The sequence below is a fragment of the Paramisgurnus dabryanus genome, chromosome 14 (assembly GCF_030506205.2).
Source record: "Paramisgurnus dabryanus chromosome 14, PD_genome_1.1, whole genome shotgun sequence".
NCBI classification, from domain to species: domain Eukaryota; kingdom Metazoa; phylum Chordata; class Actinopteri; order Cypriniformes; family Cobitidae; genus Paramisgurnus; species Paramisgurnus dabryanus.
This window is the reverse complement of record NC_133350.1, coordinates 9,102,565-9,127,867: the sequence shown is the minus strand read 5'-3', so window position 1 is coordinate 9,127,867 and position 25,303 is coordinate 9,102,565. Positions and strand designations below refer to the sequence as shown.

At 37.7% G+C, this 25,303-nt stretch overlaps 2 protein-coding genes across 2 annotated transcripts in view; both read left to right on the top strand.

Moving 5' to 3' along the window:
- Window positions 1-6,223, top strand: part of dnah1 (dynein, axonemal, heavy chain 1) — a 51,097-nt gene extending 44,874 nt beyond the window's left edge. The window contains exons 68-77 of the mRNA XM_065240988.2: window positions 1,007-1,138; window positions 1,247-1,417; window positions 1,512-1,691; window positions 1,789-1,965; window positions 2,204-2,374; window positions 2,685-2,815; window positions 4,667-4,811; window positions 5,013-5,219; window positions 5,508-5,742; window positions 5,915-6,223. Of these exons, the coding sequence (XP_065097060.1) occupies window positions 1,007-1,138; window positions 1,247-1,417; window positions 1,512-1,691; window positions 1,789-1,965; window positions 2,204-2,374; window positions 2,685-2,815; window positions 4,667-4,811; window positions 5,013-5,219; window positions 5,508-5,742; window positions 5,915-6,036 (1,671 nt within the window). The 3' untranslated portion in view covers window positions 6,037-6,223. The remainder of the gene's footprint in view (window positions 1-1,006; window positions 1,139-1,246; window positions 1,418-1,511; window positions 1,692-1,788; window positions 1,966-2,203; window positions 2,375-2,684; window positions 2,816-4,666; window positions 4,812-5,012; window positions 5,220-5,507; window positions 5,743-5,914) is intronic.
- Window positions 6,224-9,990: 3,767 nt separating this feature from the next.
- Window positions 9,991-25,303, top strand: part of mapkapk3 (MAPK activated protein kinase 3) — a 34,691-nt gene continuing 19,378 nt past the window's right edge. Inside the window, exon 1 of the mRNA XM_065240989.2 lies at window positions 9,991-10,672. Coding sequence (XP_065097061.1) covers window positions 10,388-10,672 — 285 coding nt within the window. The 5' untranslated portion in view covers window positions 9,991-10,387. The remainder of the gene's footprint in view (window positions 10,673-25,303) is intronic.

The window sequence follows — 25,303 nt, the reverse complement described above, 5'->3', positions numbered from 1 at the left end:
GAGAGTAGGGCCATGGGGGTTGTGGTCCTAAGCGATCCGAGACCCCCCTCTCCTACCCCAGAAAGCTCCACTCCACCTGTCTCCGTGGAAAACGTGAGAGGAGGGTTTCGTGGGAGTCGCCATCTGAGGGGTCCTCGTCGGAGTTTGCTGCTCCAACCACCGTGCTCACCTGTCCTGCCACGGCTTCTGCGCCACGCCCGAGGAGAAAGAAGAAGAGGAGGGGGCTGATGTCACAGCCTGGTCCTTCATCTCTCACCGGGCAACCAGCGCAGCTCCAGCCGTCGCCACAGCCAGCGCAGCCTCTGCCTCAGCCGGCGCAGCCCTGCCACAGCCGGCGCAGCCCTGCCACAGCACGCTGCAGCGCCCCTTGTCTTGTCAAAAATCCTTTCTTTGGATTGGTCTTTTTTTCTGAGATATTGAATTTGGGATTTTCCTTAGTTGTCAGTTATAATCATCAAATAAACATTTGAAATATGTCAGTCTATGTGTAATGAATGAATATAATACACAAGTTTCACTTTTTGAATGGAATAAGTGAAATAATGAAAATTTTTGATAATATTCGAATTATATGACCAGCACCTGTGTAAATAAAATCGTAGTCATCGTTGTGAAAAGTGTCCACCGCCTTTGAAATACCTAGCATTCCTAGGGGCTAAGAGGATCTTATACATATGCATAGTGGAACATTAATAAAAGATTCCCCACTCGAGTGCTAATTATGTTACTAAAAACACTTACGGTACTAAAAACTATAACATTACTGACCTACACACTTAGAAAAACATTTATATAAATCTAATATAATATAATACAATTCATATAATTTGTATTTCACAGGCTGTATTAGATGTATTTTTCTTTTACAGTATGTTTATGTTCCCAAATTAGTTTGTTTACTATAACTGAATTGCATAAGTGAAATGTCCCCAGGGATTATGAATTTAGATATTGGAATATACCATGTATATTTGTGAATGGGGTGTCATTAGATGTTGTGTTTCAGGGCCCTGCTGCTGAGTCCATGATGGTGAATGCTATGGAGAAAGGGAAATGGGTCTTCTTTCAGAACTGCCACCTTGCTCCCAGCTGGATGCCATCTCTGGAGAGACTTATCGAGAACATCGACCCAAACAAAGTCTGAGCTATTATAGACCTTTCGTTGAATATATACTGTTATTATTAACATTATTACTTTAGCTTGTTGACATTTTGTTATTTCCTTATATAAACATTTGTGCTACAGGTCCATCATGACTTTCGTCTCTGGCTGACTAGTTTGCCCAGTAATAGGTTCCCAGTGTCCATCCTGCAAAACGGCTCCAAGATGACAATAGAACCACCGCGAGGCATTAAAGCCAATCTACTGAAAACTTACGCCAGCCTTAATGATGATTTCATCACTTCTTGCTCGAAGGTTTACATTTATTGCATTTACAACTATGCTTTTATCCAATAAAAAAATAAAAACAAGACCTCCAGTCTTTCATTGTCTTCCTTTCTTTTGGCAGACAGCAGAGTTTAAGGCTCTTCTCTTGTCCCTGTGCCTTTTCCACGGGAATGCTATTGAGCGCAGAAAGTTCGGCCCACTTGGATTCAACATTCCATATGAGTTTACAGATGGGGATCTGCAGATCTGCATCAGCCAACTGAAAATGTTCCTGGATGAATATCAGGACATCCCATACAAGGTAAATACAGATGTTTTGCTGCACACATATCTCTCCAATATAACAAAAAACGGTCGTCTTACCAACTTATATAATATTTTTTATTCTATTTTCTTAGGTTTTGAAGTATACTGCCGGTGAAATAAATTATGGGGGCCGCGTGACAGACAACTGGGATCGTCGTTGTATTTCAAACATCCTGGAGAATTTCTACTCCCCCGATGTCCTGAACCCAGAACACATTTACTCTCCTTCTGGAGAATACAGACAGATCGACACTCAAAACAATCTCAAGGTCCATAATTAACTTTATTTGATATAGTTTCAAACTGAAGTGTGTACTTTTTGTGCAGTGTAATATTTGATAGCAACACAAATCCACAGTGATTCCTTTAGGCACATCATACAGTTAATGGCTTGACATTAAAAATGACATCTTTACCACACATAACAAAATAAATCAATAAGAATCTCTGCCACACAAACACACCACATCTTAAGTAAGCACTGTTATGTAATACATTTTGGTACAGGGTTATTTGTCACATTTCCGTGGCTTACCAATTAACGACTCGCCGGAGATCTTCGGCCTCCATGACAACGCCAACATCAGTTTCGCACAAAATGAGACCTTCGCTCTGCTGGGAACTTTAGTAAAACTCCAGCCCAGAGTAGCAGCAAGCGGAGGCAAATCCAGAGAGGAGGCAAGTGCTTTGATGTATTCACACAGTTTTGTATAGTACAATTTTAACCAGCCCAATTAATTTGGATCTAGTTATGTAGTTAAAAAACATAAATGCATGGTTACAAAGCAGCATTTAAAAGTGCACAACCTTGAATTTTGGTTTTTATATTATCCATCTTTTTAAATGCAAGGATGTGATTACCATAGCGACAGCAGCTCAGCTACTGGATGGATTGTGCTTAACACACCTTGGTAGTGTTAAATGCATACGCTACTTTTTAATATAAATCTGAATACAGGCTTTCTCTATTTCTCTCTTACACATTAAGATCATAGAGGAGATTGTGGAGGGCATCGTGGAGAAGATTCCTGGCCTTATTAATGTGCAGGAGGTCACAGAGAAATACCCAGTCATGTATGAAGAATCTATGAACACAGTCCTGGTCCAGGAGGTTATAAGGTAAATGTCTGTCGTATGCACTGATCTATATAAATGCCTGGATTGCGCATGACATCACTACTGTGAAGCCATTGCGCCGCCATGTTGGTAAACCCAAACATTCTATTAATCAATGGACGTTATCAGATTTTAATGAGGAAACATCACTTTACTACTCTCTGTTTTTATATCAGAAGTTATCCTGTACATTCTTACAACGCAAACGTCCTAATCATGTACATAGTTATTTACTGAAAGTTGTACATTTTGCTTTTTAAACAGTTATTAAACATTCATCTTTATTACAGTATCAGATCATCAGCAGACATACCGCAGCATATTTAGTATTAATGACAAACATGCTCATTCTGAAATCTAAGTAATTAATTAAATAATCATGCTTTGTACTGTATGTGCATGCAATAATTTGCTGGTTTTGGAATTATGTTATCTTTACAACCTAAACTTATTCAGATAAATAACGCTGACCGTGCAGCTTATGTCAAATAACTTTATTTATACTCGTGTCATTAACAGAATGCAGCAGACACACTCACCTTAACATTTTTTTAATAAATCCATTATGCTGCTCGATTAAAACATAAACATTGCAAAAAACACCAGAAGTAACAATAATTTTACGTACACATATCCTAAAAATTTACCTTGTGTGACTGATACGCTATAAACCAGATCATTTTAGATCATGATTTTGAATGGAAGTCAATGACGCCCTCTATCGGTTGGGTATACAAAGATGGCCGCTCGAACTCTGCGCTGGCTTCACCTCATGCTGTTAAAGAATTAGTCGATTTTCTTAAAAAAAATCCAGATAATTTACTCACCACCATGTCATCCGAAATGTAGATGTCTTTCTTTGTTCAGTCGTGAAGAAATTATGTTTTTTTGAGGAAAACATTCCAGGAATTTTCTCATTTTAATGGACTTTGATGGACCCCAACACTTAACACTTAACTCAACACTTAACAGTTTTTTTCAAATGAGTTTCAAAGGACTCAAACGAGGTATTAGGTTCTTAGCTAGCGAAACGATTGTCATTTTGACACGAAAAATAAAAAATATCCACTTTTAAACCACAACTTCTCGTCTACGTCCGGTCCTGTGATGCGCCAGCGCGACCTCACGCAAAACATCATCACGTCAAGAGGTCACGGAGGACGTACGCAAAACTATGCCCCAGTGTTTACAAGTGTGGTAAAAGAGGACCGTTTCGACGTTGTTGTATGTGGAATGATACTAATCAATGTCTTTGTGTCAGTTTATTGTTTAAAATGGTCCGCAAATGTGCGTTTCATATATGTAACACGTGATCTTTCTACGTCACTACGCAATTACGTGAGGTCGTGCTGGCTCGTCACATAACCGGAGGAAGAAGAGAAGTTGTGCTTTAAAAGTGCATATTTTTTTAATTTTCTTGTCAAAAATGGCAATCGTTTAGCTAGATAAGACCCTTATGCCTCGTTTGGGATCGTTTAGTCCTTTAAAACTCAGCTGAAAAAAATTGTTAAGTGTTGGGGTCCATTAGAGTCCATTAAAATGAGAAAATTCCTGAAATGTTTTCCTCAAAAAACATAATTTCTTCACGACTGAACAAAGAAAGACATCAACATTTTGGATGACATGGTGGTGAGTAAATTATCTGGATTTTTTTTAAGAAAATTGACTAATCCTTTAAGTTAAGCGTTCCATGCGCAATCCAGTCATTTATATAGATCAGTGGTCGTATGCATGAATGCACACACATTCTGCAATAACACAAATATTTGCCAGACAAAATACAGTCTATTGCACTACTTAGCACTGTAAAAATGTGTCTTGCTATCTCTCTTTGTCTCTTTCTCTCTCTCACAGATATAATAAGTTGTTATCAGTGATTTCTCATAGTCTCAGTGATCTGGTGAAGGCTTTGAAGGGTTTGGTGGTTATGTCATCTGAACTGGAGCTCATGTCTAACAGTCTGTTCATCAATGCTGTTCCAGACTTATGGAAGGCCAAGGCAAGAATGTTAACCATGCAATGAATGTGTTGAATTATCTTTTGTGTTAGTCACCTGCTAAAGCAGTGTCATCGTCATGTCATGGCTGTGTCTACTCAAACACTGTTGTTTGTGCAAACACACTATCGTAGTGTGAGTGCTGTGGTTATTTACGGTACAATTTTTGCAGCAGTTCACTGTTTTGCAATTTCTCCCATGCAGGCATATCCATCCCTGAAGCCACTGGCATCTTGGGTGTCGGATCTGGTCCAGCGAATTAGCTTTTTGCAGAACTGGATCTCAGATGGGATTCCTGTTGTGTTCTGGATCAGCGGGTTCTTCTTCCCACAGGCTTTCCTCACAGGAACACTGCAGAACTTCGCCCGTGGCTGTAGGATTTCTATTGACACCATTGCTTTTGACTTCAAGGTGCACGATCCACTTTCAACCACAAGGCTTTCTTGAAATAAACCGAGAGTAATGCAATTAAAGTCTTAAAGTATGTTTCCATATTAAGCTATCTACGTAAGCTTGATATTTGATAGACCAATATGAGAACCACGTATAACTCAGGAGGTCAAACATTTGTGTTGTTCATTATCTTCCATATCTGATGATCAACATTATACATTTTCTGGATCCATAAGCCATGTTCTTATTGATTTTGATGGGTGACCTTGACCTCTTACAAAACCCTTGGCATGTTCCCTGTTTCAGGTGATGAAGCAGTCAGCAGCAGAGCTAAATGATAGGCCAGACATTGGCTGCTTCATCCACGGTCTGTTTTTGGAGGGGGCACGTTGGAATCCAGATGAAGGCCAGCTGGCTGAGTCTCAGCCCAAAGAGCTCTACACCGAGATGGCCGTTATCTGGATGGTGCCTGTCCCTAACCGCACATCGCCGCTATCTGGAGTCTACGTCTGCCCAATCTACAAAACACTCACTCGTGCTGGTAAGCTTTTTGTGCACGGGTTAACTTTATCAGAGAAGTAGATGTATTGTTTCTATGTGAATTGACCCAGCCCTGTGTTCATATTTTAGTATAGTATATCCTGTGAAAAAGATTTCTTTTAGAATTTGTTTTGTGTTTAACCACAGAGCTTTTACAAGTTTATCTCTCACAGGAACTCTTTCTACCACTGGGCACTCCACCAACTACGTTATTGCTGTTGAGCTGCCCACAGATCGTACCCAGGGGCACTGGATCAAACGGGGTGTGGCTCTGATCTGTGCTTTGGACTACTAGACTCACTCATGTACACACATTTGCATCTAGATTCACACGCACACACAAACATTTTCATTGGCATCTGTTAAAAAAAAATGCAAAAGCTAAATGTACTTTCCCATTTTTAAGCGGAAAATTAAACTTTTCAAGATAAGCACTTCCGTAGTTCCTAAGAACATTTACTTCACGACAGAGTTTGTGGAAATTAACTTTAGGTTACAATGTCAATTTGTACTGCAATAGAAACTGTGAGTCATTATTTAGTTGTATGGTAATGTTTGAATTTCCCTGCTTAATTTTTACATTTAGACATTTGAAAGACGCTTTTATAAAAAAAACTCACATTGCATTTAAGCTATCTATTTTATTAGTAAATATGTTCCTTGGGAACAGGGGCGTCAGTTTGTGTTGAAAAGTGGTGGGGACAAAAGATCAGATGAAAAAACATTACAGAAGGAAGGGAAAAATATCGAATAATGGCGCATCAAAAATGTAGGCCGGTCAACAACACAAAAATACTCAGCATAAAACCCTCAACAATGTCAACTGCACATGTAACAGTCCCTGCAACACCAGCTGAACCGAACAGTGCCAAAGCATCATACTGTAGAAAAAAGGAGGAGGAAATTCTTAGTTTTTTTGTCTTGTTTTCAGTAAAAATATCTAAAAATTCTTAAATTAAGATGCTTTTTTTCTTACTGAGCAAAATGACCTAAGAAAATAAGTCTAGTTTTTAGACAAAATATACCAAATGGAAGTGATTTTGTACATAAAACAAGCAAAAAATCTGCCAATGGGGTAAGCAAAAAATCTTGAAAATTTTTCTTAAACACTATATTCAAGAAAAAATAAAGAAAAAGTTGCTTACCCCATTGGGGTATTTTTTGCTTGTTTTATGTACAAAATCACTTAAATTTGATATTTTTGCTCTAAAAACTAGATTTTTGCCCATCAAGAAAAAGCATCTTAATTTAAGAATTTTTTGATATTTTTACTGAAAACAAGACAAAAATACTAAGAATTTTTTTCTTAAAAATCTGACTTTCTTACTTAGTATTTTTTTCTTGTTTTCAGTAGAAATATCTAAACATATTTAAATCAAGATGTATTTTCTTGATGAGCAAAATGACGTAAGAAAAAAGGTCTAGTTTTTAGACAAAAACTATACAATTTAAAGGGGGGGTTCAATGGTATTTCAAGCATTCTGACTTATTAACACAGTTATAGAGTTGTTTCCTCATGCTAAACGTAGGCAAAGTGTCAAAAAAGCAGTTGGAAATGTTACAGAGTATTTCTGTGCCGAATGCACTTCGCTAGGGTTCGTACAAGTTTCGGAAAGTTTTTTTCGACTACAGTTCTAACTGACATTCCAGGGGTTTTCTATACGTATCACTTCTTTATATGGGCACTTCCCCCGGAAAACCCCTCCCACCCGTCAATCAGCAGGAGACGCTAGAACTTACAAACATTCACATCACGCGACAGCTCTGTTTAATTTCAAAACTCAAAAATGGCACGAATGAAGAAGTGTGTTTTTGGATGTAAGGAGAAGAAATCCAGCCTTATGAAAACAATGGATATAGTTTATTATCCGGGGTAGCAGCGGAGTTTTGCGTGTGTTTTTGATGCACCGGATTTTCACAACCGGGTCACGAGTTGCATGCAGTAAGTAAGACTTCTGTCTTTTGTTGAAAATATGCGAGTGCATATTATATAAATGACACGAACATTTGGTGAATCATAAGTTATAAGTGTTGTATAGCGTTGAATGACTCGTACTCGCTCCACCCGTGGTAGTAACTCCTCCTTCTTCATTTTTTCGTACGTTTTTTTTACTTAAATTAAGTGTTTAAGAAAAAAGAAATTTTATTTTTAGATTTTTTTCTCACCCCATTGGCTGATATTTTTGCTTTTTTTTAAGCACAAATTCACTTAAATTGTTTCGTTTTTGTCTAAAAACTAGACTTATTTTCTTAGGTCATTTAGCTCATCAAGAAAAAGCATTTTAATTTAAGAATTTTTGAATATTTCTACTGAAAACAAGACAAAAATACTAAGTAAGAAAGTCATTTTTGCAGTGTAAGTCGCACAGGTATTGTTTGATTTTTCAGAACATTTTAACCAAATGCTTTCAAAAAGTGGTGGGGACAAAATCTGCCATTTCAAAAAGTGGTGGGGACACAGGCCCGGTACTAGGCTTGCTGGACTGGGGGGGCAGTCAGGATTTTTGGGTGGGCAGCCATTTCTCGACTAAAATGATTCATACACTAAAATTATGGATGTTTCAATCCAATATTACTTTGCATGTCTTATAATAAAAGGCAATTTATATGTCATTTTGCACGTTCACATTTTAAAAGTAGATGCAATTAGATTAATGATTTATAATGTTATAATGATTACACTAGTTTGACACATTTAGTCACAGTTAATGAAATCAGGCAAGCAGGTGATATAAATATAAAGCTGTACATATAGCTATATTTTATTAATGTTTACACTGCATTTAATCTATTATTTCACTTATAGATAAATTAAAGCCATTCTTATACCTACCCTACCCAACATATGCCTTTATTCTAAATAAACACTTGTTAGGAACTTTATTTCCACTTCTCAAACATTTTCTTCATGTAAAATAATGTATTTTCAATGTGATAAGCTGTATTGTCATTAATTCCTGACCCTATCATTGCTGCTGCAGCAACCTCAAATATCACAACAAAGCACAATGCTTTAAATAATATATTGTTGCATCATGTAAGCAATTTGACATGCATGACAAATTCGTCAAAGGTTATCCTGTTTGCCTATAACAGCACCAGACAAAAGCACAAGCCCTAAAATACTGTAAGTGTGATTTGCGACGAGACCAAAGATAAATCACACTGCTTTGTTTATAACACAGCAAATTAGATATTATAATACAACGCAACATTATAAAATACAACATTTTACCTTACGATGACCTTGCGGAGTGAAAGCTCCTCTTGAACTTAAAAGTCTGTAGATTTTTGCGTGTGAAGTTTTTCTCAAACGCGAGCTGAATGAGCTAATGAATGACGATGACAAAACCGCTAAAATTTGATTTTAAAACTGCACTGCACGCGATGCTCAGCTGTTACAATGTTGTATATTTACTGTATAACCATCTTATATCATTTTTAACTACTATATAGTATGCCACAACCAAACTGCATATTCTAATTTTAATAAACAGAACTACGTCTAAAACAAACACATTAAATGCTGCTGGAGACTTGCCATTGGCTGTTGTATTTGCATGAATAAATAATGAGGTGAGTCTAAGAAAGGATAAGGTGCTATTTTGGGCATGTTTTACTATAAAAAAAGTTTTAATTTAATATGTGTTGGGTTATTACGTTTATGTAATACTAAATTGCATTGTTTTTGATATATATTTTAAAGATGCGTTTTTTTAGTTACCGTCATAGAGAACAGTAGTACTTTTCCTGTGACTTAAATACTGCTGAAAAGACCCCCAATGTTTGAATAAGCTAATCAGACCTTAGTGGGCGGGAGCTGTAAAGGCTAGCGCTTGCCTAAAGAAGATGTTTTTTGTTTAAAGAGACTCCGTTATTTTAAGGTTGGCTGGACATTTTTTGGGGGGGCACAAGGAAAATCTGGGGGGGCAATGCCCCCCCCAGCCCCCCTGTAGACCCGGCCCTGTGGGGACATGTCCCCCAGTGTGACACCTATGCTTGGGAGTCAAACACAATTGAGCTACAGTCAGTCCTGTTTTGTTCATGAAAGCTAAAAGTAAAGTGCAAACCACAATATTTTGGATTTGAAGGTGTTAAGAGATCATAACGTGTAAAACACGTCGTTAAAAGTTTGACACTGATGTTTATCTCGATCTCGCGCTGCATTAATAAAGTGCGCGGCTCCTTTAAGAGATTAGCTGAGGAGAAATTGAGCCATGTGAACACAGTCGGTCAATGACGGGAACTCACTTTCCTTTTCATATCCTTCACTGTTTCACCGCCAGCACATCTCTTCAAAGTCAGTAGGATGACTTTAATAATAACAGAACTGTGTTTTTGATTGCAATCGTATAGCTTAAATGTGAGTTCTTTTTATGTGTAGTAACTATCTAGTAAGAATATTTTTGGTAATGTTTTTAAACTTGAAAGCATAGTGATGTTGAATCCGGTATTTTTTCTAAATGCATCTCAATATCACAGACTAAGATTAGTGTTGGTAAATGCGCTGTGACAGTAGACATCAGTCAGCACATAGGAATTTATCAGCGGTGTATTTTCGGATCAGCGTCACTCTCTGACAGCGAGAGTTTACCGGCGGATTTTAAAGCCCCTTTGAGACTCAGTCATTTACACCGGACTTGAAGATGCTTCAAAACGGAAAGTCTCAGGCGGACAGCCCTGACGCGTCCGAGTCCAAACCCGAAGAGCCACGCGAGGAAACAGACTCGAGCGAAAGCGCGGCGGCTCGCGCACAAAATGAGCCGGCGGACAGCGAGCCCACGCGCTTACCCGTTCATCCCAAACTGGATATCAAGCGCCATGCCGTGACTGAAGACTACAAAATTTCCAGTCAAGTGTTGGGTCTGGGAGTCAACGGCAAAGTTGTAGAGTGTTTTAATAAGAAAACAGGACAGAAGTGCGCACTGAAGGTAACACACTACATACATGCGTGTTATAACGCTAACGCGAGGGTTTATGTAGTTATTGCGTTATTGTTGTTATTATTATACGTTTTGGGGCGTAATTGTAGGTTTGCTTGAATTCCTTAAAGCTCATACAGATAAAGGCGACTTTTATTGTATTATTAGACGAGTATTGTATTAAATGTATAGCATTCAGAGGGCTTTCACAACTTGTACGTATGTTATTGCTTTTTTGCTGTACACATACAGTATGACAACGTATTACTTAAGCATATAATAATTATACATAATATTTTTATAAATAATGACTCCGTTATAAGTAATAAAAGCGGTGTATATAATTAAAAATAAATGGAAAATGCTATAGGGCTATTAGAAGTTAATTACGTCACATTGCTGTGTTACGACGTAGTTTATTTATTCAGTTTTAATCCATTCAAGATGAAGGAGGCATTTCTCCTTAGTAAAACAAGATGTTAAGCTAAAATCATGATTCTTTGTGACGAAAAACTGTCACATTTTTGTAAATTTATAGCAATTTTTATTTTAACATGCAGTGTTAACCCCAAAATAAAACTTAGATTAAGATAAAACTGGGATTTGCTTATTCTAAGATCATTAGCCCACTTCTTGTTTCTGCGGTTAAGTCTTTGTATAAGTCCATATAAATCCATTCTATTTTTGTCTTACAAAAGTCATGAGAGGTGTGACATCATATTTATAAAGTTCTCAAAGCATATTTTGCAATCCACATTTCTTAGGAATTTGCATTGCACTTTTGAACTGCTGACTTAGCCACCATTACGTCTAAAATTAAGTATTGAGATGTTAACCTTCAAAATATCTACTGCGTAAATTAGTGTGCTCCAAAAAATTGGCCTAATTCACATTTCGAAGATATGAATCCCATTCAGACCGCCAGCGACTAGCAGTAGCCAACCCAGTATCACGAAATTGCGTGACTATTTCACGCATGGACCAGCGTGACAATGTCACGCTTTGCCGCGTTTGAGCGTGAGCATGTCACGCTTTCTGTTTGTGTCACTGTCACGTATTGGTTACTCAACTTTTTTGTCCTAACTTCTTACCATTGTCGCTTCGGTTTAGGGTTAGATTTACATAAAATGACACCCTTACCTAAACAAACTCTAACCCCAACGTCAGGTGACAATTGGTTAAAGTTTAGAAAATATAAAAGAATAAGTATTGTATCTTTTTTTTTTATAAACCAATACTTAAAGTGACAAATACTTAAAGTGACATATAACACAAGCACCAAATCTAACCCTAAACCGAAGCGACAATGGTTTGAAAATAGGACAAAAAAGTTGAGTAACCAATACGTGACAGTGACACAAACAGAAAGCGTGACATGCTCACGCTCAAACGCGGCAAAGCATGACATTGTCACGCTGGTCCATGCGTGAAATAGTCACGCATTTTCGTGATATAGGGTTGCAGTAGCAGAGTGATCTCATTCATTTCAAAGCTTGGCAACTTCCGGTGACATGAGTGAAAGTGATCGTTGGCGGCCGAATGGGCGTGTCCAGCGATGCGGGAAAGTTAAGAAAGTTTAACTTTATGCAAATGATAAGCGATTTTCTGGAGCGACTACCAATGGGAGCGAATCAGTGGAGTTCACGTCATATTTCTCTCGTCAGTTACTGGAGTGGACGGTACTCATTTGTTTGTGACAACCAGATTTAGAAATGAAAGAGACGCGCGACACACAGTGAGGAAGTTGCTGGCGGTCTGAATAACGGATAGTTTCTCACTTTCGCCTATACGGATCAACGATTTTTTTATGTCGTCATTCTGCACTTCAGCTTCTTATCAAATTCCATGCTTTGAGGTAAACTAATGCCTTGTTCAGAGCACTAGGGACTTTTTCGTTTGTGTTGCCCATCTCTTTCAATAGGCGTTTCTAAGGCCTAGTCCACACGGATACGGTATTTTTATAACTGTATTTTTTTACGCGGTTTGCCCGTTCGTCCACACGAAAACGCAGTATCAGGGCACTGAAACCCAACATTTTTGAAAACGCCTGGAGGGGTGAGGATTTATGCCTTGGGATGACACTTTTGTTAGGCCTCTGATTGGCCAAGGTGGCTTTACGATTTGGGTGATATCGCCGCCTGCTGGTGTGGCATGCTCTTGACAGCGCGTGTTTTTGCTTTTTCATGAGGACGGAGATTTCTTTTAAACCGAGCATGTGTGAAAGTGATGTTTTTGGAGGAAAAAATACCTGTGTGGACTAGGCCTAAATCTGGTTGTCATAAACAGATTAGTACTGTCGACTACCATTAACTGGCGAGAGGAGGATGACTTGAACTTCACTGCTTTCATTGGTAGTTGCTCCCGAAAATCGCTCATCATTTGCATTTGCAGTTAAACTTTTCTTAACTTTCCCGCATTCGCTTGTGTTACCAGAAGTCACCAAGCTTTCACTGAAATTTTTTTTAATTGAATCGCTCCACTATTGCTTATCACTGGCTGTCTGAATGGGGCGTAAAGCCGTTTCTGAATCCAAAGGCTGCAGCCACCGGAGGTCGCATTTGTAGGCTGCATACGTCATCAGGACTGCCTTATTTCAGTATAGTAACTACTATAAAATTGACTATTATTCTTAATTAATCATAAATTGTAGGGATGCACCGATACCACTTTTTTGGAGTACGAGTACAAGTACTTGCATTTCAGTACTTGCCGATACCGAGTACTTAATAAAAAAACATGATTTAAATTTACAGGTAACCGCTTTAGTCATATAATTTAACAAAAAAAAAACAAAGGACTAGTTTTCCAGTTTGTTGAAAACTCTGCCTCTTTGGACAACACAAGAGGCATTAACCCCTTACACGCCGCTAGACATTTCTCAGACCGTGGTATAAATTCCAGGTATCGGGGGACTTTTAACGAGTACGAGTATTTTAGAAATTGTGGTATCGAGGCCGATACCAGTATCGGTATTGGTGCATCCCTAATAAATTGTTGTAATATGATTATGACTTGTGAATGTAATGCTCAGTAAACTTAAATAAATCAGGCTTGATGACGTATGCAGCTTGCATATGCGATCTCAGGAGGCTGCAGCCTTCGGATTCAGATACGACCTATATGCTATTGGGGAAGGGGCAGCTCAGCATGTCCGGCGCTAACTTTCTGATCCAGTGGAAATTCTATGCTATGCATAATATCAAAGCACTTGTAAGCAGACTTCAAGAGTAGATGTTGTATTAGCACTACTTGACACTATCACATTATGACACCAGCAGCATGTACTTCTCTATATGTCTAGATATTTGGCTGTTTATTTACTTGTGTTATAAGGGTCTCTGTGTGCTTGTATGTACCTTGTATGTGCCTGTATGTCATGGCAGCACATTTACTGGGGTCACAAACCATGTTCCTGGAAATTTAAGGGCTGGTGTGAGCCATTAGATATGACTTGACTCTTTAAGGAGATGAGGTGTGACACGCAGCATTTGAGTGGTGCAATGGAAACATGTCATCCACGTGACCACATGGCCGAGGATTTACTGTCCACTATAATCCAGCAGGATCAGAGTAACTCTAGACACATAAAGAGAGAGAGAGAGAGAGAGAGCAGAAAGAGGTGTGTTTGTTGGAGAAAGAATATTTGTTGCCTAAAAAGGATTTTAAACTGTGGCACTGTATACAAATTATTATTTTAATGGCTTTACAGTGAAAACACCACAGGGTATTGGTTTGATAAACGTTAAATAAAACCCCTTTATAAATTATTATTAAGTGCACCAATTGTCCGATTCACGATTTTACATTTCCTTTGGTGTGTAAGTGTGTATTAGTACAAGTTAACGATATGCAAAAGGTACAAACCCCAAAGTAAACAATGACGCGAGTTATCTTCTCCAAAGTAAATCTCTTTTCTTGGACTAAAACAAATACACGGATTGTAGGCAACAGTTTACTTCCTGGGATTGGTTGTGGACAAGGCCGACATTATCATAATTCCTCCCGCTTTAGACATTGCATTGTGTGCGAATCTTTCAAACATGGTAAGGAGGGTCACATTTTTTGGCTGACGTCAGAGGTATTCAGGCCAATCACAACGTACAGATTAGCTGGCCAATCAGGGACACAGAGCTTTTTAAATCCATGCATTTCAGGAATAGAGTGAAATCTGGAGCAATGTACAGTATGTGGAAAATAATGTGTTTTTAACCATAAACCACGCAAACACATTGTATTATACCAAATACACACAAAAAATTTTTTTTAGCAATGAAATAGGTGCACTTTAATATGAATAATTCATTATTAAAGATAAAAGTCACTGTAAAGGTAGTTTGCAAAATGTCCGCTAATAAGTTCCTATCTAAATAACATTTCAAGTTAAGAGAACTTAAACTCTCATCTGGTTTGGCAGGTCTGTGCTGCACCTGCTTGTTTTGGGTTTAACTGCTTAGTGAAAGATAACTAACATGGTTTAAACAGCAGCTTACTTGAGTTACACACGTTGTGTCTCTAATAGTAGTTGAGTAGAGGGCTTGGATATCACACAAAACCAATTTATCAACCGTTCAATATGTGCAAATACTGACAGGTTCTTTCTTACTTTTCATATGACTCCAAATATCTCTCTATGCTTACGAAAGTGTTGTTGTTTTTTGTGGTAAAAGTGTGTAACCCATGTTTTTGGTGTATTGATTACTATTGGCAACACCATGGTTTTACCACAGTAACCACGTTTTTTGTTTTTACTTTCATAAGGGTATAGTGACTGCATTGCTTATTGTTACACCAATGATATACTAACAACGTGAAGTTTCTTTTGATTGAAATTATGATGGATGATGTGTTCAGGATATTGCACAAGTGTTAACAAATGTCATTGTGCTGGGATACAATGAAAATCAAATTGACCCGATCTCCCTTTCTTGCGAGTCGTTCATTAGTAATTTATTACCCAATATCCTCTTTGCTTTTTAATCACAGGGTAAACAGGCACGAAGCAGAGCCAGAGGGTTAACGTCCACTCTGGCAGCCTTTTAAATCAAGTACGATTTTGGCGGCTAAGTATAATGAATTTGATTGTATAGGTCCTGTTTAATCCACTCTAGCTGGATGAAAGCCGTCCTTTAAACCTAATTCATTTAATTCAGCCTTGATTTCCCATATTGGAATTGAATGGCTGCCAGCGAATGAAAGAAATCTTATAGCTTGATCAAACCCCTGAGGTTTATTTTGGGTCTGTACCGCATATAGTGCAACACAAGTAGTGATCCTTGATCCATGACATAGATTTTTTTTTATCTTAAAACAATTAGAAATCATCCTGGTGTAAAAGGTCAGCTTCTGCCCAAGACTTCCATATACAGTAGGGGGGAGCTTTTTGGTTTTGGCTCAATCATTCAAAAAATATTTGAGTTTGATTAATTATATTTTTACACAAGCAACACACACATCTCTGCTACAAATGAACATTTGAAGTTTGTTTCTAGTACTTACCATTCTTGGACAATAACACCAAACGTGACAGAAGTTCAAACGTTACAACTTATCCCATAGGTGGGGTTAAATGTAACAGGCAGGGGGTTAGTTGTAACACTTGCTAAGTTTGCAGGCAAATATTTCAATACTATTTTGTCTATATACTTGAAGTGGATATTGTTTATATATCTGTCTATAATAGACAGGTATCCACACTGTATTCATTCATCCAGCCCTTTTCTAACAATAGTTCAATTATAAATGGATACAAATGTCTAAATATGTGAGAAAAAGCAGCACAGTTATGACAAAACATTTTTTTTTATATGTAACCCAGTCTGTAAGAACCATACTACAGTTTCAAAAATCAAATTCTGAAATAATGAGCATCAAAAGTCTGATTTTAGCCATTCATTTCATTATGAGTTCAATCTTTGATGTGACCTTATTCAATCAATATTAAAGATATGAACAAAAATAAATTTGACACACAATTTTTGATAAGACAGGCACATTTATTTTGTTTGCAGCCAGCAATCATTTGTGTGTAGCCTATTTAAAACAATGGCAAGAATTACGCTAACGTTAGCGTATCGTAAGTGCTGAGGGGTTAGTTGTAACACAGCGTTACAATTAACCCCGCTGGGTCAAAATATTTTCAAGCCCACCAAAAAAGTTGCTAAGAGCTGCAGACATATTTCAAAATGATGCTATGTTTTAGTCAACAAGACACAGATTAATATGACAAAGCATTGGATTTGGTATCTTACACACCCAACTTAGAAACCGAAAAAAACATGATGAACTTGCTTGCAACACTCGCTCATCAATAACTGTCTGGAAAAACATTATACATTTCCAATTTCCTACATTTCATGGAGTTATAGTATATATTATAACATACAGTAATTGTTTAATATCTGAAAATCCGAAAAGGAATATACTTTCCACATGTAGTCATGTGTTTATTTAAAGACATCTTTCAGGTTTTTATTCTTAAAACCTTACTCTGTTTAAGCCTGCTTTCTTCTGTATTATTATCTTGTTTAATACAGCCAAGCCATATTAGTCGCTAGCTTTGAAAGAACATGACATGAGTTATATTGGACTATAACGCAGGCTGGAATTATGATTTATGACCTTCATTCTTAAAAATAAAGTGCTTTACTATGCAATAGAAGAAACATTGTTGGTTAAATAGTTCTATAAAAAACCTTTAACATCTAAAGAATATTTCTTTTTCACAAACGTTTTTAGTGTTAAAAAATGTTCATTAGATTAAAATAAGCTATGAAATTTTTTTGTTTAATACCAGAATGATATCAGATAAAATCAGAACCTTGTACTAAAGAAATCAGGATTTCTAAAAGAATCAAATAAAGCAGCTAGGAAAAATAAAACATGTGCGAGTCATTTCAAAAGCTCTTCTGTTTCTATTCTGCATTTGGCCTCTGTATGGTCCATTGGTTCGTATTACAGCCCTGGCAGTGCCACTCTTATGAGTTCATCTTTCTTGGCTGGATCCTGCAATCTGGACCAGCTATTGTTCAGGGTTCAGTCTTTGTTTAGTACTGACGTTTGCTTTAAGGCTTTTTAAGATAATGCTTTGATTTCTGTGGAAAGAGGGTGAAATTTGTTCCCCCAAAGGGGCAAACTGAGGGAGGTGAATGAGAAATTACAATCTGAACTGCCAGCGTGTATGAAGAAGTTGCTCAAATGCTGACCCCAGGTCTTTATAAGTGTTTGAGCAGTGAAATGGACTTGAATCTGCTAGTAATGAACATAATCTTTGATGGTTTTACAACAGAGAGCAACAAGATAAGAAAACTTTTTAGCAGCTCAGGTGAGATGGCTGTGTAATACAGCGGCGTCATTTAGTTTTATTTTAGATGGAACAAAGTATCATGTTACACGTGTTATCATAAAACGTGACTCAGGGGATACACATTCACACTGAAAAAAATGATTCATTGAATTTAATCAATTTTTTTAAGGTAAGTGGTTGCAATCAATTTATTTAAGCTACATTTAAACAAAAAAGATTAGTAAAGTAAAATAAAATATAAAACTTTTGTTTAAATGTAGCTTAAATAAATTGATTGCAACCACTTACCTTAAAAAAATTTATTGAATTCAATGAAGCATTTTTTTCAGTGCACAAACATAGCAAGTACTCATGGCAAGTGTGTGTGTGTATGTCCGACAAAGAACCCAGTGAGCGATAAAGCAAACAGAATGGCTATGACTAAGTTGACCTCTTTATAAAGATTACCAGGTTTTATTTAACACAACAATGACAGTCACTAAACGTTCATTAAACTGAAAAAGGGTGGTTTTTAGTTGTCATTTTCAATTCCAGTTTCAGTTGTGTATATTAAACTCTTGTTTACTGTGTCGCTCAGTGGTGAGCATTGCGTTCGTAGCGCAAAAGGTCATAGGGAACAGACATACTGCTGAAAATGTACTGTAAGTCGCTTTGTATAAACGCATCTGCCAAATGCATAAATGTAAATGTATCTAAAGTTAAACATTTTAAAGTGATGCCCAAATATCATAATATCACTGAATCTGTCCAATAATTATTTTTGTTGCATAGATATAAAAATTATAGCACATTCTCAGCTATTAACCGAATGAATGTATCTATAAACACAATGCAGTATTTCATTTAAATTAACGGCTCATGAGAAAACGTAATTTGAAAACCAGTTGGATGTCTATCTACACTAGAGTACTCTATCTAACTAATTTTACTGCTGAGACTCATAAATCCTAAGACCCAGCCGGCCTGTAGCTCAGGAAATTAAATGCAGTCATAAACATTAAAGAGTCAGTATACCCATTATGCATTTGTGGTTCGGCAAACAGTCCCTGCAGACATGCTGTTAAAACGGCCTGTTGCATTTACTGTCTGCATAAGACATCAACTGGGTTCTCCAACAATAACTAATTGCTTTCACTGTAAATACAATGCTGTATTGTTTATTTGTCCCTAATGAAGTCTATTGTGGCATTTCCTTTGGCTAAAAATTTTGTTTAAAATAGACCCGACTCTGTAAACATAGCCACCCATCTGCAGTAATTACATATGAAGAACAGATCCAAAAGCCGCTAAATCTTAGTCAAAAATTAGATTATGATATTTACCAAATGTTCTTGGCTTTATGTTATGTTATTTATCAAATACTTTGCTTCAAATCCAGTCATCAGGCCATTTAGAAATACAGAGTCTGATAAAAAAATGCTTATTTACAAGAAAACATGTCAGGTGCACTTTGAGGGTTTTGCATCTGAGCTCCTCATATATTCTTAAAGGCCACCTATCATGCCCATTTTTACAAGATGTAATATGTGCCCAGAATGTGTCTGTGAAGTTTCAGCTTAAAATACCCCATGGATCATTTATATAGCATGTCCAAAATCCCCCTACTTGGGTGGGAGCAAAAACGCGTTGTTTTCGTATCTGTTCCTTTAAATGCAAATGAGCTCCTCACTTCCTTACCAAAAGAGACAGTAAGTGCTTTCAGTTTAAAAGAACCTGATTCCCGTGAACACAGTCTGAGACAATAGTATCTCTTTATTGAGATATGGTGACACCGTAAAAGTCACTGAGGGCGGAAACTATGATTATGCAGTCAGTCATTGGCCTTGGGCGGAGCTTTATCAGTGTGATGTCACATTAACAAGAGGATCAAAACAGCATGTCTGATGAAACATTTTTGGTATGGATATGGATAAAGTAGTTTGGCCGATTAGCCGAAATGATGCCAATTTAACACAAATGTAATTAAGTGACAAACAAAACATTTGTTAACCTATATTCACAGGAGTAATGATGTTACTGTGCCAGAGGTCGAAGTGATGCAAACCAATGGCATTTTTTCATTGCATAGTACGCCACGGTTTGGTTTGGGTCGGGTCAGCTTACTTTTGGTTTTTTTTCCAATTGGTGCAGTACGTAGTACCCAATACTTTTTTTAGTACCACCTTGACTGGGGTTCTAATGGCGCTTTTCCATTGCATAGTACCCCACGGTTTGGTTTAGTTTGGGTCGGGTCAGCTTACTTTTGGGAGTTTTTCCATTGGGTGCAGTACGTAGTACGCGATACGTTTTTTGGTACCACCTTGGCTGGGGTTCCAAGTGACCCGAGCTGATACCAAACGTGACGCGCAAACACTGTAGGTCACTGATTGGTCTGAGAGAAGCGTCATCGCTATAATGTAAATATTAGCTTTAGCTTACTGCTAGCTTGCGCTGTCTCAAGCAAACATGTTGTTATCTGTGCTCTGCTATAAGTTTCCAAACACCCTTTTAGCGATGAAAACATCCACAGGTTGAGAATCAGGAACACCATAACAGTTTTTTCAGACTTGCAGTTTGTGACGGCACATTTGTGACGTGCACATCCGCATATTTACTTAAATGCAACTTAAATGAGGCTTATCGAGCACATCGACTGACGCTTCGAGTGTTTGTACATAAACTGTCATGTGAGACAGAGGTAGTGATAAATGCAATGTGCAAACATCTATTTGTGGTAGTCAATTAAAATTTTGTGGTGGAATGAAGAATAATTTCATGTTTGGGAATGTACAACAACGCTCTCCCCTGTATGATGTCACAGCAGTAGGCAGCGCAAATATAACGACAGGCCTATAATCCCTCCCACTCCGAAGTGATACTAAACTCGATGGAAAAGCTAACCAAGCCAAAGTGAGGTGAGCTGACCCGGCCTGACCCAAACCAAATTGTGGGGTACTATGCAATGGAAAAGCGCCATTAGTGCTCTTCCGCCATATAATATAGTTCTCATTTTTTATCAGCATATAAGGATGGTTTCACATTTGGTGCGATTGCCTGGTCCGAATCCGAGTTCGATTGCTCCCCCCTCCCCATGCCCCCCATGGACTGTGTTCACATATTATTTTTGCATCCGAACCGCGGTACGCTTGCATCATCGAGCTGCAGCCGGCGCATTCTCATGTTGCTTGGTAACCGCTGTAAACGAGAAGACGACAAGCGTGATTGACGAACTCCAAGCACAGAGATGGGCTGCGTCCCAAACCGCATACTTCCATACTATATAGTAGGCGAAAAGCACTACTTCTCATACTTTTTGCCTACTATATAGTATGGAAGAAGGCGATTTGTGACGCAGCGATGATTTCTAAATGCCTCCGCAAAAATTGACGTCGGCAGACAGCCCGTTGTCATCGAAACGACTTTAGTATGTTTGGGGCAGACAGACGCAAGTGCGTTTCTGTATTATTTCTTTGAAAACAAAACCAAAGGTTTAAAAAAATAAGAACAAAAGTCAAGCAAGCATTCTATGCATTTTGTTGTCAAGGTAAGTGCACGCACACAAACACACACGTCGGTTTTTTTTGGGGAAATTCCATATAATACGTAATTAACAGCGGTTCACTTCCGCGATTTGGTACGATTGCGCTCACATTAGCAGCGAACCGATCTGGAGTTCACATGAACCGGACCCCAGACCACCCTTTTTAAGCGGACTCGAGTACGTTTCGCGGGTTCGCACCCGAGTTCGGAAGACAGCGTTCACATCATCCAAATGTACCGAACTCTGATGTCAATCGAACCCGGGTGCGCACCAAAAGTGCTAATGTGAAAACGCCCTTAAACGCCACGTTTTATTTTGTGCCACCATACTTAATCGTGTAACTACTCATGTAACAGTCTTTAAATAGGGAAAAACATGGAAGTGTTTGGTCGCTTTTAAATTCATCCCTGTTTGGATCCTAAGCAATGAATGGGGTTAGGCTAAATGCTAATACATTCAAGACGCGCTGTACAAAGATTAAATGCACGCATTGAAAAAAGATACGTTTGTAGTGATTTGTCTAAGTTGAGGTAAGAACATAGTAAAATATTAAAAAACTGTGGTGTTTTCCTTTAAGTGTTTTTCATTAGGAACAACTAATTTAAGAAACAGAAAGCTTAATTTTCCAGACTGTGGGTTGCTGATTTCAACGGAAATAACAACACATGTAGTTTACTGGCATGGACCATGGTTAGTGGTTAGTTACCGGCATACAGGAGAAACTTAAGGTCTTATGTTATGTACGAACAAGTATTTTGTCAAGACCACAAGTCAGTAGTTTAATGACCAGATTAAGTAAGTTAACTACAGACATGACTGTACTGTACATGCCACTACCGTTACATATTAAACTTATAAAGCTTATGGAGCTCAACCAGTGCACGTGTGTGTGTTATATCCTCTTGCGGTTTGACTCCCACCACAACTTCTGTTCTGTGTTATTGTTGTAAAGGAGTTTCCTGATGTCTGTTCCTTTGTGATACTACAGCAGTTTGTCTGGGTTGTTCCTGTATCTTTTTGAATCAAGTCTGAACTATAAATGTTACTCCAGTCAGTCACCGAAACTCTGCTGCCCACGGACATCGCTGTTATATGAGTCAAGATGTTTTTGGGCTCCTCTCGTCGGGAAAACGAATGCAACGCGTCTCTCCCACACAGACACGCGCTGTAAACGTTACATTTTCAGCTGGAGAGATGAACACAGAGTGGGTGGAGGTCAAACGAAATGACAGCGGTTTACGCCTCTGCAGGTCCTTTGGCCACAAACAGCTTTTGGGCTTTAATTGATGATAGAAATAAAAAAACTGAATCACATTTCTGTTTGTTGCTTGTTTGTGTAAACAATATGTAAAATAGTTTTTTAATTTAATTACATGGACACAAATGAATAAATACTTTAGCCGGTTGGGTGTTTTTAGTATAAATGACATTATGACTGCACTCGTGCTGAGTTCATTATTTTCAACCCAGCGTTGCGTCAAACCAGGACAAACCCAACCCGTTAAGTTGTGATTTAACCTATTCTGGGTTGTTGCTATGTCACATATAAACATTTTCTGGGTTAATTTAACCCAACGGCTAGGTTTGTCTCTTTTTGACCCAACTCTGGGTTGAGATAACCCAGCAGTGTTTAAAGTGTGACCTCCACCCACTCCTTTTTGTGTATGACCATTATGGTGTGAAAATCTTTTTTTATACAAAACGTTGACAGAATTTCCTTTTTTTTTTAAAGGATGTTTGGGTGATTCTTGCGAAATTAGACTAATGAGGTGTCATGAAACATTTTTATAAAAAGTAAATGCTATCAAAATAAGAAGCATACAGTTACAAACATCACTTTATGTATCATTTTGCACATGATTTCAAATGACATCATACAAACCAATTTTGTTGTTTTTTCCACATTTAAGGGGAAAACTTTCATTACCGCAACGTGTCCATGACTGGATTTGGGTTCTTTGACATGGAAATATTTATAATTAAAAAATCTAAAAAATAAAAAGCTTCAGTGCATGTTATACTATAAACATTTACAGTAAAGAAACATGTGGTATTTGGTGATCATTGGTAAATGTAGAGACAATAATAAGGAATATAAATGTGTCCAAGACCAATTTTCTCATCCTCCGCAACAATTATCAATCATTGTTTAAGCCCTCAAGGAACATTTAAAAAAAAAAAAAAAATGTTGGAAGGGACATAATTGACTGTGACACTCAAGATGGCTACCAGGTAAGCAGTTCTTATTTTTTCTCTTCAGATAAAAGTTGAAATTTTTGTTTGTCATAGTACCTAGACACCTTTTTAGTTCTCATTCCCGAAACATAAGTTTGTAAATGCATGTATTTAATTTAATATCATGTTGCGATAATGATAATTTTTGATAATGATAATCCAAAAATGTAAATAATTCTTTAGTAAATATTTTTTAAATCCTCTAAAAATAATGGTTAAAGTAAGTTCAGAGGCTTCAGACCTTAATCTTATATGTGCAAAAAAATTGGTCTCGAGGGCTTTTTAACATTTCTGATGCTGGACACCTTCTAAATCTGGATTTCGTAAGAATCACCCGTTTGTCTTAAAAAGGGTCATATACACAAAATACCAGAGGGCTCTTGGCCTTTTCAGTCCCCAAAAATATACTATAAGTGCAATGTCAAGGTCTCTGTAGTCTCATCCTTCATGTGAAGAAACAATTGTGTCTGAATCTCATGGAGAAACTGAGAAAAGCCAAATAGGGGGTTTCTGAAGTGACTCAGTAACACACAGTTCCCTTTTCTTTTGGAAGAAATTAGCTATTGTATGTACAGTATGTTCACCTTTAATGGTCGACAAATCTGTTGTTCAAAATTACTGTACCATACTTTGTTTTTACAAACTGAGGTAATTTATAAATCAGATTTATTGTTGTAACTCTTGACTCATAGCAAAATGTTTCTCATTTGCAAGTCACGTTGAATAAAAGTGTCTGCTAAATAAATAAACAAATGCAAGTTGTTGTTAAAAGAAATGCATAAAGAATGCATTTGCCAGGTGTTTTTTTTTTTTCAAAGCAACTTCCTGGGAATTTAATCCACGACCTTTTGCACTGATAACACATTATCAGTGCTGTACCAACTGAGCTACAGGAATAAATGTGTTGGACCCACAGCGTTCCTCTGTATTTTCTGTGGTACACGCAATCCTTTTTTTCGAGGGCCCTCGATGCGAAGTTCGTCACAACATGTATGTTGTCCGTCATGTGTGTGGTTCCTGTTTCAAAATATGTGTTCTGCGCTTTGAGAGATCCTATGTGCATCACGTGTTTTGTCAAAATAAGCTCCTGCTGCAGACACGTCTAAAGGGTTTATGATAAAAGAGACGCTCGCGTTTGCCAGATACTCTCACAATTTCATGCGTAATCAGAGTTTACTGTTAAGGGAGTGTCTTGCGTGTATTTTGTGAACGTGAGCGTCTCTTTTATCATAAACGGTTTTGACGCGTGTGCAGAAGGCACTTATTTTGACAAAACAGGTGATGCACATGGTTCACATGATGCAACAAACACATTTTTTGAAAACGCAAGCAACACGCATGACACACTGAACACTTATTTTAAATTAGCGCCCCTCGGGTGAGCAGTAATGAGTTTGTAGAGCATTGTGTTAGTAATGCAAAGGTTGTGGGTTTGATTCCCAGTGACCAAACGTACTGAACTGTATAGGATGACTGCACTCTTAAGTTGCTTTGGATAAAAGTGACTGCCAATTGCGTAATTGTAAAATTAGAGTACCAGAAATTCTCACATACTGTTTATAGGAGCTGTATATAATATTGA